The sequence below is a fragment of the Actinia tenebrosa genome, unplaced genomic scaffold (genome assembly GCF_029948245.1).
Source record: "Actinia tenebrosa isolate PJP-AT-01 unplaced genomic scaffold, QUT_ActTen_1.0 PGA_scaffold5__44_contigs__length_20552954, whole genome shotgun sequence".
Classification (NCBI taxonomy): Eukaryota; Metazoa; Cnidaria; class Anthozoa; order Actiniaria; family Actiniidae; genus Actinia; species Actinia tenebrosa.
This window is the reverse complement of record NW_028292582.1, coordinates 16,788,516-16,805,725: the sequence shown is the minus strand read 5'-3', so window position 1 is coordinate 16,805,725 and position 17,210 is coordinate 16,788,516. Positions and strand designations below refer to the sequence as shown.

The 17,210-nt window shown below is 36.6% G+C and overlaps 1 protein-coding gene across 2 annotated transcripts; it reads right to left on the bottom strand.

Annotated features, from left to right (window-relative positions):
- Positions 1-1,632: 1,632 nt before the first annotated feature.
- On the bottom strand, positions 1,633-17,051 carry LOC116294596 (uncharacterized). Of its 2 annotated transcripts, none has more exons than XM_031702228.2 (4): positions 16,685-17,051; positions 7,430-7,729; positions 6,778-7,215; positions 1,633-4,467 (listed from the first exon to the last, which is right to left on the bottom strand). In XM_031702228.2, exons 1-4 carry the CDS (start codon positions 16,746-16,748, stop codon positions 3,971-3,973), a joined length of 1,299 nt encoding a protein of 432 aa, XP_031558088.2. In that variant the 5' UTR covers positions 16,749-17,051; the 3' UTR covers positions 1,633-3,970. The 2 variants fall into 2 exon arrangements, with proteins under 2 accessions (XP_031558088.2, XP_031558089.2); XM_031702229.2 differs by having other exon boundaries at positions 6,841-7,215.
- Between the last annotated feature and the right edge of the window lie 159 nt (positions 17,052-17,210).

Sequence of the window (17,210 nt, the reverse complement as noted above, 5' to 3'; positions counted from 1 at the left end):
ATCATCTACGGTCTAGGGACCGACTAACCTCTCCCTTAGGCTTCGGCCGAGCTTCCTGATCACTCTGTACGTAAATCTTCGGATAGCGGTGTCGGGTTCGAAATCTCCGACGTAGCTGTAAATAATTTGAATTAAAATTAAGTACAAATCTCAAAATCATATTTCCATAGCATATGTCTATATATGCACAATAGATTGTCTGTCTAGTGTCTATTAGTGTCTATTCTCCATGGAAGGGTCAATAATTGACGCGCATGTCTACATATACAAAATAGACATTCATATGCGTGTTTTTATTGTGTGACGCGGACCATTATATTATTCAGAGGGGGACTGCGTAAAACCCCTAAATTATGATAGAGCAACCACTTCACCTACGAAAAAAATATCGCGTAACCTCTGGAGCACCTTTCAGAAAAGAGATATCGAGCAAACACAAAAAAACAATGACAAAACAAAATCGTGCAACATAAATTTCTGCACCCGCATTCCACCTAAACTATGAAAATTTTCGTTCCCTTTGCGTACTTCTTTTACTAGTTACACTCATTTAAAAGAAAACAATTTATTCAATGTCGCGCGCTCACAAATTGCATGTGCATGTAAGTAGCACGTGCATGATAGACCAGTTTCGAATTCCAAAATACCGCTGTGTTCCTTGATTACAGACTCATTTACACAGGGTTAGCCTCGTATCAGTGTTTACATATTCACAAATACCAACGGTAAAGTAAAGAATGCACAACTTTAACAATACAAACACTTTGAAACTCGACGGACCTTGACTGGAACACGTGAATATTCTGCACAAACTCGAGGCTAAGGCTGCGTTCCCCCCTACTTAATATCAAAAAAAACATTGTGCCCCCCCTCCTTTAGCAGAAAAAAATTGTACCCCCCCCCCCTCCCCCTATACCTAAATACAAACACTTCTTTGTCCTGATACCTACACATTCCTATGCAAGCCATTGCGATGACTGGTAACGAGAGCTTGCTATAGACTGTCTTCCTGATCGCGATACATACTGAACTGGAAGAGGAATATTGGTTTCCATTTCCTCCTCACTGACGACTATTTTTTTGAACATTTTTTGAATTTTTTTTGAAAGGAACGAGTGAACAGCACTTAGGATACTAGGTTGGAAAACTTTTTATTTAAGGTCTCCTACGCGTTTCGTCTAACTCTGTAGACTTCTTCAGGACGTTTTACAGTAAAAGTTTAAAGTCCTTTATTTAAAGACTAACTATCCTTATCTACGTATAGGAAGTAGGGCATGTAAAGGAAACACGTATGCAGGACTCTAACAAGGGAGGAACATAGTTTAAAGATGTTGAATAATGTTTGAATAATTTCGGGGGCGAAGTTTTAGCTATAACGTGTTTCCTTTACATGATAATGATGATGATGACAATAGTGATAACATTGATGATGATGATGATCAAGATTACAATGTTATTCAAATAGTGGTGTACAATTATCCTGTTCATTAAATTTCTTGTTGAGTTTTATATGGTAGTTAATAGTCATTTGTTGTTGACAGAAAAATTAGCATCTCCCCCCCCCCCCCCCCCCCCCATAGTGAACGCAGCCTAACCCAATGTGCAAATGAGTCTATAATCAAGAAACACAGCGGTAATTTGGAATTTGAAACGGGTTTATTGTTGTTTCAAGTCTGGCTAGGTAGCGCGATTAGCGTTCACACTTACATGCGAGCTTCTTTAGATTGAGCCGAGACCACCTCTCGAGTTGGCCTAGTTTAGATCGATCTCGGACCGATTTAAATGGCTAGTGCAAACAACCGCTTAAACCCTATGGAGCCTCATGGACCCACCTTTAAACTAATACAACAAGAAACTAAACTTTATTTACTTTAACAATAACTACTCAAATTTAAATGTATCTGAGATGAATACATTTTTTTATTTATAAACAAAATATAAAGTTATGCAAATGGCACTATGATGTTTATAAACGCGTTTGGTTGATATATAGTAATTTGAATATATTTTGTTCTGTTAATACATACATTAAATGCATGTCAGTAAGGATCTAATATTGATAATCATGCTATGTTGTATAATTATATTGGAAATTAAAAGGGTAAACAGTGGCGTTTTTTTATCATTATGCTATTCTCTCTACTTTCACATCCCCATAATCCTTTGCGTCTTTGGGGGGTAACCAGAGGGTAGAAACCCACTTATTTTGCTGAAAGCTGATTAGACAATGTTAAAAATACCTTGTTTGGTATCCAAAAATAAAATGAAGAAGTAAAAAAACAGAAAAAGATAGAAGCTTGAAGACGTTTAAGGTAAATTTTAAACATTTTTTCGTAAGTCAATACATTTTCTGTCAGACCAAAACTTTTGATGATCTGTACACGCAAAAATAACTTGGAATAAACTGATAATCAGTATTGTACAGATAAAAGCAGGTATAGTATAAATTCAATTAAGAAACCTTTCAATTTGGGACAGTTTTTTGATTGGTTACCCCCCAAAGACGCAAGGCATTAGGGGGATGTGAAAGTAGAGAATAAGAATACTTCTTTGACCAATTCCGGTTTACTAGTCAAACAGTATTCAATCGAGGCTGACTGCGAGGTAAAGCATCCAAATTGATACCCTTAGATAAGATCGCAAGATTTCTCCATTATTGAATTACTAGTTTGGCAATGTCCGGACGATGATTACATCGAAGTCACAACACCACAAAAGTCATATAGGTATGGCTATCACATGCACATACAGATTGATGGAATCAAAACTTTCAGTTCTCGCGACGCGCGCTTTGCAGATTGATAATTTAACTGCATGCGAACCAGCTTAGTCTCCTGCGCAGACGTTTTTAGGGTCAAACACTAAGAACGTCCCCGTAGGAGGCTAACACCAGCTATGCAAGCCTAAAAACTCTTAAAATGTTTATTCTATTTGCAATATTAAATTTTATCTTATTATTCAACAAACATAACAGCTTTGCCCGTGGTCTGTTCAGTATACTGAGCACTTGAACTCAATAAGAGCGAGGGTGTTGCCTATTAGCTACCTGTGGTATTTACTCAGTCATCAGGACGACGCTCGTTGGTGGTAGCGTGGGGGGCGTGGCCGGCATCCGGGAGGTGCCGTCTACGAGGGGACTTTGACCCCCTGCGTGCCCTGCTTGCTGAATTACCGAAACAGAGCTCGAAATAAACTGTTGTTTTTCGTATGTCAAATCAAATAATCTGAAAAATGAAAATCTTAATGAAATAAGAAATCATGCTTTAGTCTAATCAACATCTTGTTGTTGAAGTCCTCGATACTGAGTACTGGCGGAATACTTTGGAGATTAGGTTTTCGAACAGAAACTTACATGGCTACTGGTTGAAGCAAGTCTAAAAACCACACGTTTTTAAATTCTAAAATAGATTGTCGAAAGCCAATAAGATAAGATGGATATATGTGGCATTTTGTTGACAAATACGCGACATTCTCGTGCCCAGACCCTACAGTACTCATTAGCCAAACCGTACGATTTTCAGTGAAATGAATAGGGTTTAGGTACGAGAATGGCGCGAAGATACCTGAGGCGGTAGCCTTGGGTCCTCTGATGAAAGAGGTACTTAGCAGGACTTTCTTTTGATATTCATGATCAAGCGAGCATTTTGCTGGAGCAGGACAATAGGTTTATGGTTTTTACTCATGAAAAATGAGCTCAGTTTAATTTACAGCGATTGTTTTGGTTAAGAGTTGTCATGCATGGAAACCATTTAACCATTTTCCCTACAAAATATTGCATAGTTTTTAGCTGTAGGTCGACTGAGAGCCATAACCGTTTATTTTGCATCTTCATTATTGACGTGTCACTTTTTCATGACGTATGTAGTTGCTTTGTGTAAAATGATCGATCGTGACGTCATGATAACCAGTGGGACTGGCATATTAGTTTCAATCACGTGTTTATCATGTTTATTAAGACATAGTGGTGACGTTAGGTGACGCATACTTCGTTATCCTTCGGCACATCGTCGTACTGTGGTTCTCTTTTATCGCCAACTTCGCTGTTTGGAATGGAGTTGACGGATGGTGTTTCGCATGTAAGTGATTGCTTTCCATCGTCTTGCACCATATTCCGACTATTATAGTACCGAACGATTTCCGACATATATCCGAGGTCTTCGCTGTCGTCGTTGTCTACGTTATCTTTACTATCGATAATAATAATATCACCGGGTTTTACGCTTATCTGTTTCGTCTCCTCATCTTCTCCCTGAATCTGTATGGTAATGTTTTTATTTTCATCGTCACTGACATCTTCTTCTATTTCATCGTCTGCCTCGTCATTCGGTTCTAGCTCGTCTTCACGTTGCACTACGAATTTTTTAGTTCTTCTTCCCTTTAGATGTAGGCCCAGTAAAAGAACGAGCAGTAGGACTGTAGCGATGGCCACCCCAGAGAGAAACAATACTAATACGTATTTAGGTTGTCCTATTAAAAACAAAAGTTAAGCGACAAGTAGTTAGTTTGTTAGTCTGTCATGCTTTGCTTCTCAATGCAGTATGGCACGCTAGAATGTTGTGTGCACCATGCATCATCCTGCTAGCTCAGTCATTCGAGCATTGGTCTATCGTGCGGAATGTCGTGCTGGTAAAGGGTTTTGAACTGTACGTTTAGTAGCAGTTATTATGCATTCAAATGAGATGCAAATAAGATAACAAGCATTGTATGGACCCGATAGCTTCACTCGTATGATTCTTAAAACAAAGGAATATCTCATTGCAGGCGTTCGACAGCTATTGTATGGCCCATTTCTTGCCTATTTCATACAGTGTCAAGGAGCCATCTTGAGAAACCTACTTCAGTTGTGTCATTCTAAATACACCTTTTTGGTGATGCACAAGCGTTGTCAAAAGTATCGCGTGCTCAGAATTAAAAAAAGAGGCATTTTTGGGCAAGATCTTACGCTTGCTTTGTAAAACACATCCGAAAACTTCTTTAATTATGTTAATAATGGAATAATTTGAAGATTCTATTAGTTCAAGAGCAGTATTACAACTAATTTTTCAAAAAATATAGCCCACTTTAGACAAAATCTTTTCTTCATGGGTTTTAGAAACCGTCTATCACTCTATGGTTTCCGATTTTTTATAAACACTGCCCAAAAACGCCTTGTTTTTATGTCTGCGCCTGCGATATTTATGAAAGCGAAATTTATTGACAAGCGTAGTATAGTTATATTCATGTAATTTGCTAATCAGTGCATAGGGATAAACACTCTCCTTCCTCTACTCTTTCTTTAATAGAACTTTTTAGCTTGGGAGTAATGTTTTGCCATGTTAAACCACGTGTCAGTATAATTTCTTTGTTTAGCGATTGTACAAGACACGAAGACACATTAATATGGATACAATTCAAAGAAGAATCTTATATATCAGGAGGGAGAGGGCGTCTTTAAGCCAATGGATGGAACATTGTTGTTTCAATTCGTGATGTCACGTTCCAGTTCTCTGATTTTCAAATGGGCGCGAAAATTTGAAGACGGATAGATGACGGATGGAAATGGTCAAAATATTCTTATTACGACGACTTTCTGTCTTGACTTAGCAATCGACACAAACTTTATGACTTATTTTAGGATAATTTTTTATGAATTATTCTACGGATATCTTGAAAAAAGGGCATGGTTTTAAAAGCTGAAACTTAGAAAGATAGCGGAATGCTGTGTAGGAGAACATCAAAAATCAACCCCAAAATAAAAGATTTGATGAACAGGATATCAAACATCATAAATGCCAATTTTATAGTAAATTTCATTGGCTGACGAGGGAATTCCACATTGAATTTCACGAGAAAACCGAAATCGCAAGAATCGCGAAGTGATTTTAAATTTTTCTTTCCATCCAATAATGATAAGATATTTCTTTGCGATTGGTGCGCGAATTCTACTATAACATATCCTATTTTGTTGTATTTAGTTGTCTTCCTTTGTTACCTTTCAAGCAGTTTTCACGTTTATTTTGTGTTTTGATGGGAATGAATATACAAAAAACAAAAAAAGATTTAATGCAAAATGTTATGCGGGTTCCCTGTTGTTTTTTATTTTTATAATGCGAATCCACGTGTGACGTCACGCATGGAAACAACACTACAGTAAAATTCCTAAAGTATTGATATTATGACGCTCTCGTTCTAGCAGATCATTGGTTCAATGGCAAATTCACTCACACAATTTATCTTCACATTCTTACACCTTTTATTTTAGTACGTTTGTTGATTTTATTATGTATGTTCATTATGGCGAGTAGAATGCATTTATATTTATATGTCAACATGCGGCATTTTATGCTGTAGAGATTTGGTTAGTTTTTATTTAAAATTTAGATGTATTTAGTTGCCATACTTATGTATGACCATTTCAATAATTACTTGTTGTCAAGATATTATCTCAATGAGTACTCGAATTTTGCTTAGCAAATATTTATTACTATTTATCATATATATAGAAATTATTTTTGGTGTGATTTTAAAGTTTCTTTATGGTATGAAAAAGTTGTTTCCATGTAGTTTTGGAGTTCTTCCAATTTAGTTTTACTCCGGAATCGTTTAAGGAATGGAAATAAATTAGAAAAAGAGGAAGACTTAAAAAAAGTCATTCCTTCATGAAATGCTTGTCAAGGTACACAAATCTCTACAACATAAGAAATATCACCAACTAAACACCACGCCAAATTGAGCCAATCAGTTCACATACGAATCACGTGATCGTGGTGCTTAGTAAGCTGGTGATATGCCGCATACCTGAGAGAATGACGTATGTAAGGTACAGGGAAACCACCAGGTTGATCAAGAATTCCTTCTCACCTCGCTGTATGTAGCCAGACTTTGCTTGTTTTGGAGGTGGTGATGTCGTGCTATGCATTGAGGTAGGAGTAGGATCTACGTTGGTTTTTTTGACTTCTGCTGAAGGAGTAGGATTTCGTGATGCAGCTATAGATAAGTTTGTTCCAATTGTTGTCGTAATGTTCATTTGTGTTTTGATAGTTTTTCTAGTAGAGGTAGACTGTGATGTTGTAATGCTCATTGTTGTTTTGATAGGTGTTTTAGTAGTGGTCGATTGTGTTGTTGTCTCATAGTCTGTTAGCCATTCTGCTGTTGTTGTTGCTTGGTAACGTGGTTTAGTTTTATGTTTATGACGTTTGCGAGGAGCTGCCGTTGTCATGGTTGCTGGTCTTGGAACTGAAAAATACAGGACGTCGAGTAAAATCACAAACGCATTGATTGGGGGCCTGTGTTGATTCTGATCACCACTTCTCAAACTCATTGATAATTCATAAGTTCAATTAACAATTTTTTAGAACATCATACTCATACATCATAATAAGATATATCTCTTAGGTGAAAATACCACAAATGCAAAACCTATCCTTAGGTTAATTAAAAATATACTCACCACAGCCATATATGACATCCAGATATTTGAACGTATTAGGACAAGGGTCAGGAAACATAGTACTATCAGCCTTGATGTTACACCTTGCTTTGTTAGTGCATCTATTTGTCACGATATCCATCGCCTTGGAAGACTTGCATGTTGTGTAGGTAGTATTGACGTTGGGACATATGGAACTCCCAGGCTCCGTGCGTCCATAGTTAGCCGAGAAAATCCTGATTATTAGGCTCGACTTGCATCGTATTCTTAGTTTATCCCCTTGACATGCATATCTTGACTTGATCAGGAATGCTTCTGCCACTGTCAAGGCAAAGTCATAAAAGTATGAGAGACAGTGCAAAAGAAAACGGGGGTGATATTTGAATTTAGTAATGTCACTGCAGGCAGTCCGTCTTTAATCTTGAACAAGGTTGTATTACATAACAAAAAGGATAGATAGGCGATAATAGTGATCGAAACAATAGGTAAGTCGTTGTCAACCTAAAGTGAAGCTATTACTCATTTATATTCATTACGTGTATAAGTTATTGGTTATTATTTTAGGAAAACTCTGGAATGTAAATAACAAATAGATAAAAAAGCTAGTTCTGCTCAGTTATTTTAAGCTGGGAAAGGAATTGGGTAAATAATAATAATGATGATAATAATAATAATAATAATAATAATAATGAGGATGATGATAATGATAATAATACTGAATAATAATAATAATAATATAGTCTTAGAAGAGTCTTAGAAGTCGAACAAGCGACTTTTAAGCCTTTGGTATTCACTAGAACGGGAGGTATGGCAGATGAGTGTAGGGAAGATACCACATTAGGCTCGCCGAACTAAATGCCAACAAGAAAGAAGAGATTATGCCATCACTGTATCCTGGATACGAGCAAAGGTTTCCTTCTCCATTTTGAGATCAGTTCTTCTTTGCCTTAGAGGTTCAAGAACCAACGAAGAAGATTGAATAGGAACTTAAAAGACGTAGACTTGGATGTCCTGAATGTAATTGCAGCAATTAGCAAGATCCCCCCCCCTCCCCCCCATACATATTCATACATATATATATAGAGGATATTACATGGGCGCGCGGAGATACGAAATTTATCTTTGAGTGTTGAAAAGATCTCTCACGAGTGAGCGCATCGAACGAGTAGGAGATTTTCAACACGAGAAGATAAATTTCGTATCTCCAAGCGGCCATGTAATATTCTGTTTATTATATAATTATTCATGAAATCAACTTAACAAGCTTTTTATCATTATAAAGAGTTTTTATTCATAAACTAATAGCTTAAATACACATGGTAACGATATTTTCACATGTGAAAATAACATGTTATTGAAAATATCATTTTTTCGAAAAGGAGAAATATAGGTATTTTATGGATAATTATATGATAAATATATTTATTATATAGTTAGGATAGTACGAACGCGCTGATTGGTAGAAAGGAAATCTGTGCTTTATTAGTGAATGGAACACAGTGCTGACGCCATCAAAGGATCAAACATCACAGTGATCAAAGGACTTCAGTTTTATTAAAAACATTTATTTATTTACTTGACTCTGCTGGTGAAAACAGGAACACCAAGATAAAATATCCTGAATTACAGTTGCCATTCGAATGTCATCATTTGAATTTCAGGTATCTTATTTCCTCAAAGACACCCTAAGAGATAATGGCTTATTCTCTGGTAGTCCTTTTAGATTTGTGACATTCTAATAGCCACCAATTTGCAAATCTGGACAAGTCATGACGAGCATTTCCGCCCTTCTCGAATCGGAGTCCCTTCCTCCGGGCTGAAAATTAATATGGCTTCCCGGGGTTTAAATCAACTCTTAAATACACGTCATATCCCCACAAGCAGTCGAATTGTCAGAGAGTTGCAATGGTTATATAGCGAAAAATGTGTCAATAGTAGTGCTCTTTCTTATATCCAGAAATTAAAAGGGAGAGAGTTCCATTTCTTTACGGCTTGATAGCATAGGCGGAAGTCCATGAGTTTCCAGCGTTATATCGATGCACTTCATACAAATTCACTAAGCTAAGATGGTATACTAGTACGTTTTTTCTTTTTTCTTTTTATTTGCATTTGAAAATATAGGCGCATCTGTGGTACTGTATGCGCTACTAAGAAAAGTGTCTGTAAGGGCGTCGGAAGCAGATGAGTGGCAGGAAGATCAAGAATGACTTTAGCGGCTTTGTTCTGTAGGATTTTCAGGCTTTGCATTAAACGTCGAGTTGTTCTTATCTCCCCAGATAATGTGTCTATATTTAAACAAATGCAGTGTAAGGCTATATAGGAGTCCAAGGCGTTTGTTGATTTTGAGAGATTATCAATGTGATTCCATGGCCATCAGGTCATGTCAGGTAAGAATGTAACACCTAGTACTTAAAGTCATTAACCCTTCCTACAGCACTGTCGTAAATCTTAATCGAGATGGAGTTGACCTCTTAAGCATCACTTTTGTCTTGGATGTATTTAGTGTTAGTTGATTGCTAATAAGCCAGTAACCTATCTTTTGCAGATGACCGGGCAGTAGATGAGAAGTGGTACAGCTCCTTATCGTCCGGGTATAAGGAGCTTTGTGCGTCTGGGACACAATTAAGCAGATCGTTCGTGTACATTATGAAAAGAAAAGGGCTCTCTTTTAACTAGCTCTGATAAATGAGACATCCCTGTATAAATATTGTTAAAATAAAAGGTCCCAGAATGCTTCCGGTCTGTTGGACACCTTTGTTGCAACAAACAGCGCAAGTCCACAACTAACACTAGTTGTTAGCTAGTTATCTCTCCACAAGATGTGCTTAAAGATGGGAAGACAAATAAGACTTTAACCAGGCAAGATCGTTATTGCAAACCCGAATAAAAGACAGTTTTCCCAGCAGTATATCGTGGAAAGGAATGAAGGTTGATAGATAGCATGGGCAAAAATTCTATACAGTATGGCGGATGAGCATGCGCACTTCGCTCGTTTCTGGTTGAAATAAAATGGCAGCTTCATAAGAGAATGAATGGGAGAAGATATTGAGTTTGAAGTTATAAGCTTTTGATAATATAACCAAACGGGTGTATACAAAACGAAGACCGAAGACCCTAAAACGAAGGCCCCCTTAAATTTACCCGAAACAACGCTGAAAGAACGGCGAGTATTCAATTCCACTTAAAAACTAATAGAAAATAAAGATATTTGCAATTTACACGGTTTTCGGCGGGGCCTTCGTTTTGTATATTACCCCATGAAATATACAAAACGAAGACCTCCCCCCCACCCCCCACCCCCACAACAAAAATTTACCCGAAACAATGCGTAGAGGGCGGTACAAGATACACATAATCATCCTTATCATCCTCATCATCATCGTCCATCTCAAACATCTCCATCATGCAGTACACCAAACGATACACGTATTCTAAACACATATTGAGTCATGAGCCAGTAAAACAACCACAACAACGCAAAACTAGACTAAAATATCATTTTTATATAACATTTAATTACATATTATCGTACTCGTAATAGGAACACGTACGTTGTCGAATAAGTACTACTAAGATGCATGTGATCTTTTCATGTTATCATTTACAATGATATTAGAGAAATAAGAATTATTATCGTGGCAAGTGTAACTTTTAGATCTGTAAATTGCAAATATCATTATTTGTTATTAAGCATTATTCTGTTAAATTTCACTGACTGGGCTTTCTGTGTCTGTTGATTTTTGACGTTTGGGCTTCCTGTAGTATATGATTTATATGGCTTATGACCCAAAAAATCAGCTGTACTCAATTCATTCAAGCATTTATAAAATTTATTCGACTCGTCTCTTCTTTCCCTCTTGGATGCCATGTTGTTTTGGTCCGTTGACCATGCGCATTAAGGTCACAGCGGAGATTTCCGCGCCCGCGAATTAAACCGCTGGACTGTATCAAATTTTTGCCCATGGGTTGAAGAGTTTAGTTACAGATAGAAAGATGGCAGAGGCAGCATCTTTGAGCAAACATCCCTCCCACCCCCCTTTTATCATACAGGGATTTCAAGAAATAGAGTAAATTAGGACCTTACCTAAACTCTACCAGAATTAGATGAGTAGCGTGTGCTTATCCAGGGGTAATAATAATAATTCGATAATAGTGAGTTTAAAATTAGTTTACGGCAAACGTGAAGCGTCAGTTGACCATTAAAAGATTCTTTAAAATTAGCGAAAAGGAATTTCAAAAATCTCCAAGTAGTAGATAAACAAAAGAATACTTGTCTTTGTCGCGAAGGTTTGCCGTTTGCGGGAAGGAAAAACGGGAATCTTAATCTGCCTAATAAGTCGATTTCCCTCCAATTTATTTCACCTTTTTATCGCAGTTTTATCTAAATTGGGTTTCCTGTGGCTAAACGGAATGAAAGCTACGCTTTTAGGCAGTGACTAAATTTATATATTAATCAATGTGATGTTTGAATTTAGTTATACAAAAGGGTTTGTGCATCTGTACAGTAAATAAAAATGTGGCCATATCATAAGAAGCAAGATTTTAAAAATCAAGCCGTACTGAAAATACTCTCAGAGAGTCTACTATTTCATCGTGGTTAATGCTGGCAACTTGAAAAACCGATGAGATTCGCCCAAAGATTTCCGCGTCAATTTTGGCATTGAGTGAGAAGAGCGTCCTCTTGGCATTCTTGAAAGATACTCTTAATTTTGATGAAAGATTTCTGATATCATTAAGGATGGTACCATACTTAATGCAATAATTAGCTACGTTAATACTACAACAGTACAGATGTTACTTAATAGAGCCATCCAGTTATCGACCCCGGGGTTTTGTTGCATGAGGTATTTCTCATACCGTTGCATTCGAGACTTGCTTATGTTTCACCATGTAATACAATAAAAGGTATTTTTACAGTTTTGTACAAGTTATTTACAGCGCTAGCTGTAAAATGATGTGCCACATATGGTATAATATACAATAAAAACCATTATGGATTGGTTTTTATGTATTTTCAATGTTATTTCAGCCATACTTAACCCAGCGCGTTCTACTCACCAGTTTATTTTTCGTGAACGATGTATCAAAAAAATCATAATATTAAGTTATATGTATAGAAATATCGGAGCCAATAAAAAGTGCACAGGAGTGGTATAGAAAGCTAATCGCGCGCTACTATTCTCACAATAAAGAAACAAATGCTCGATGTGTAATATGATGGGAAAGAAAGCGAGCGTAACGGCAAACTTGCTGTCAGCTCAATGTGCGTGAGTAGGTTAGGAAGGTTTTCTCCTTTTTTATTTACGCGAACCTCTACTACTCAACCTGCTTATTTTTCGATTCCATTTCCTATCCATACTGGCTTCACTCCCGAACGGGAGAAAGCGCTGCGTTACGACATTGATAGCGGCTGCAAGGGAGCTATATCTCAGTAGGATCGTATCCTATATTATTCAACTTTATCAATTTTATTCTACATAATTGTGGTTGTTCCACCTAAAAATAAACATGTTGGTTTATCCAAACCGCAATGCCTCCTACGAAGACAGCAATTCCTTTAAACTCTCAGATGAAATCCTAACTCATCCAATCTTTACTTGTCAATAAGGATTCCAAATTACCCGCTTCAAATAAATCCTAAATACTCGTGGCTTTATGGTCGCATGTCATACCAAATGTATTGCAAAAAAGATTTGAGAAGATGCAGTGAAACAGCTATTCATAAGGCGAGCACTCAATACTAATAATATATTGGCTTCATGTCTCCCATTCCATACGAGCCAGTCAACAGGTCATCTCTTTGTTTCAATGTGAGTTTTTCCTTCTGCGGAACAGTTGTATAGCTCACGCAGGGATTTATGAGAACATCAGTGAGAGAAGTGTTGGGAGAATCCGAAGACGTGTACCGGAGTAGACGTCCATTTAATCCTTTTTTTATTCAGGTGGACTGAGATCATGAAATTTTTTATCACATTAGTTTATCTTTCACGTGGCAAAAAATAAAATAATAATAATAACAATGATAATATTAATGATAATAATAATAATAATGATGATGATGATAATAATAATAACAATAATAATAATAATAATAACGGTCAAATCATGTTTTAAAGAAGTAATGATAATGGCAATTTCATCTTTCACGAAATGAATGAAAACTGCATTTATTACCCCTTGAATGTAGATGTAAGGGTAAAAAAAAAAGTTTGCATGATGACGTCATTTGAGTACCACTACCAAAATGCTTCGCGTGTATTTTCTTTCTTATTCAACTTTTTATTTCCTCGTGAGAATAGTAAGACATAATGCGAATGTCCTATTATAACTAAACGTAGACTACTAGGTCTATCTATTAATAACCACAGGGGGATCAGAAAAACAATTATCACCACATATCTCGCTGGCCCATCGACTTTCTTGAACAATTTTAGGATTTTACCTTGAACTCATTACCCTCAAAATCTCTTGTTATCTTATAGGAATTATAATTTTTGAGTGGTCAATACCTTGACCCTTTTATCTAGTATAGCGGGTCTTTACTGTGGTCATATCTGATGTCTATTTATAAATATTAACTTACGCATTTACATCGGGTTTGTATCCGAGATAAACCCAAAGAATAACAAAGAAAACCGTGTTAGGTCTGGTCACAACCGCATATACATATAAACTTTGAATTTATAATCAAGTCCTTTCCCCGACGTTTAACTTACTGTATTGCACTTGTACGAGTTTATTGATCACAAAAGGCTCTCGAATAACGAACCGTTCCAAGTATGAACTAATACTATGACCTCTAGTAAAAGTTCTATATTTAGATATAAACCCTTAATTTGTAATGAGAAATTTTTTCCCCTCGATGAGCAGGTTTGCAGAACCTACCCTGGCATGGCTCATAGCCAACCCCGTCACGTGGTTCAAAAAGGATGAGATTGATTCATTGAGAAAAAGGATGAGATTGATACATTGAGAAAAAGGATGAGATTGATACATTGAGAAAAAGGATGAGATTGATTCATTGAGAAAAAGGATGAGATTGATACATTAAGAAAAAAGGATTCGGGAAATACGAAAAAAGCAACAATATCCACCTATCTCTTTGCCGTGTTTTGAAAACACATTTGGCTATAAGCCAATATCTGTTGGCTTAGTTCAAGTCCACTCTCGATATGTAACTCTAACCTTTTAGATTAGCTTAAGAGTTTAAGCATTAGCTGGAAATAACTGTGGATTAATGAGAACACAAACCACCACGATGTGGAAAATACAAACTGCAAATATGGATCAAGTTTACCAATCATATTAGACAACCGCGGAAGTTCAACTATTCTTGATTGTAGTGTTTGTTTTGTTATATCATTGTATAGTTAACTATGTTTAAAGCCGAGAATAATGGTATTGAAAAAGGCAGAAAAAAGTCGCTCTCAATGATAACCTTTTCTCCTTTGTTCTGTTGAAATATCAGCGATAGAAGAAGCTCAACAGAAGTAATCTATAATCCGGCGTCAGGTATATTGAACCAAGCTGATTCCCGTAATCACGTCGCTATCTGTCACTTCTTGAGCAATCTTTGTCCAGGGATGTTTACATAATTGTTGTGATTATGTGCTGTTAAATGATTTGTATGGTTGCTATGTTCATTCAATCAGCTTTCAATCAGTGGGTTCTTGAAGTTACTCCAAAAATTGTCACGCATTGTACTTCTTACAAAAGAAGAGTTTTCTTTGCCGTCATTGTAACTGGAATTCGAATTGAATACTTTTAAACTGCTTGTCCGATGATTAAAACATTATCTAGTTAAGCTACATATTGTTCCATGCATTGGTCTGTGTGTTGTTGTAATTACAGCGGAACGTGTGTAGTCTTCTTTCACCCTTAATAATCTGAAAGACAATGGCACTTAACGGCTATTTCAATCAACGTCGTTATAGTCTTTTTAATGGTAAGCTCTTTTCCCCATCAAAAATATCTTAAACACATGTACTTCGGTACTTATATTATAAAGGACAGGGCTGGCTTAGAGATCGTGAAGGTGGTCAGGCAACCATTTAGCGCCAATGTTAGTTTTACAAATTTATCCCTTGTTTACATTCTTTGGTTTTTGTCAACCATCTATGGTCTTAATATGCTTGCTATTGGTTGTTATTCTCTGGTAATTACCACTTCTAACAGTAATAAAAACACAATATCACGGTCTTAAGGTGTTTTCTAAATCTTATATTCTTAGTAAAAGGTTCTCGATAACCGGCTTTTTTATTATCTCGAGAAGATGTCTTTGTCATGTGCAAAACTCATAACCTGCTGACGAGTTTTCTAAACAAACTTTCAGAGCTTGAATATCTTTCTGTTTCAATATCCACCTGATAACCTAAGATCCGGAAAATGCATCTGGAAATGCCATGGTCTGATTACCTTTGTTTTCCTTAATTACCGTGTTAATTAAGAAAGTTTTTCATTTGCCCTTGATGGCTGTAATAAGGTGGTTAATGGCAGTATTGACGACATAATGGATGCCTGAGGGTGGACAAAACCGCTCATGAAGAATTTTTCTCTTAGTGTAGGCTTACCCTAGAAGGGCTATTGTTCGAAGCTTTATAAAAAATATATGGAAAATACATTTATATATAGGCAGTGAAAGTCTGGTCTTTGCTATATTTGTATCTTTCCTTTTATCTCCTACTGTGGTGGTAGTACCCGTAGTATAAATATTTAATGGCTGCAAGGCCCGCTAAGACTCTCATGAATTTTCTGCTAAAATCATGAAGATACCAACATTTTCAGTTTTGAGGCGATGTATTACTGTCTGCACCGTGGCCGATTAATCGGATGGCCCAGAGATAAAAATATCACACGAAGCCTGAATGTACGAGTTTCGTGTACTGTACATCTAATACAACTAGACAATACAAGAATTCATAACAGACAGGACTTATCTGTCATCCTTTGGATATTTCAGCTCATTATGGATAGACAGTATCCCTCCTTAGCTCAAGACAAATTACTTGTATACGAAATCAAAACTTTGAACTTATTCTTGAAATGTTAAACGAATGTCTCGTATAATAAAAGAATAAAAGAAGTCAACAATAATGTCAGGATTATTATTATCCAAGATACAAGAAGAAAACTTCTTCAAGGATGTAGTTATTTCTGGTGTATTTTGTCACATTTTGTCTTATAGAAGCAATAGGAGTCATTGATAAGAGATTTTGATATGAATCAAACCCTCCTTCAACAGAGAACCTCAAAGATAAAACAATGCAATATCCCTACCTGAAAACAGAACTCCAAACCAGAACAGCAAAAAGAATAAAGTAGAGTAAACACGATTCTTCATTATCTAAATATCCGTGAACTCCATACAGATAAGAATGTTGTGGTACACTTTACTGATATAGGTAGTCCAACAATGTTACAACAAGTTGACTAGTTTCGTAATCCAAAGAGCAGTAAATTCAATACTAGTTATCTCGATGATGTTAGTTTGTGGTCAGTGATCCGTCGGTAACCAGCACTAGAATTTTTTTCTCCAGAATCCACTTAGTTCCATCTTCGTGTGGTTTTCAACTATTGACACTAGACTGGATAATTAGCAAAGTTTTGTAGCCGCACGCATGCGCACTAAACCCAACTTTATCAATTCATGCTGCTTTGTGCTATGTCAGACCAACATGCCTAAGGTGTATTTCTTTTGACTTTTCATGGTTTTAGGTCTACAGCTGGAAAAGTGAAGAACTAAATATCTTTAGTGCTCGAACCCCCTTTGGCAACAGTGTTGCAGAACGGAAGTACATTGACA

What these genes read in the sequence shown, in the direction of transcription:
- LOC116294596 (XM_031702228.2), bottom strand. Translation starts at nt 16,748, where the DNA reads ATGAAGAATCGTGTTTACTCTACTTTATTCTTTTTGCTGTTCTGGTTT. An exon ending in GTTTGGAGTTCTGTTTTCAG is followed by an intron (nt 7,730 to 16,684) that starts GTAGGGATATTG and finishes TTGCCTTGACAG; the next exon opens with TGGCAGAAGCATTCCTGATC. An exon ending in GGATGTCATATATGGCTGTG is followed by an intron (nt 7,216 to 7,429) that starts GTGAGTATATTT and finishes TGTATTTTTCAG; the next exon opens with TTCCAAGACCAGCAACCATG.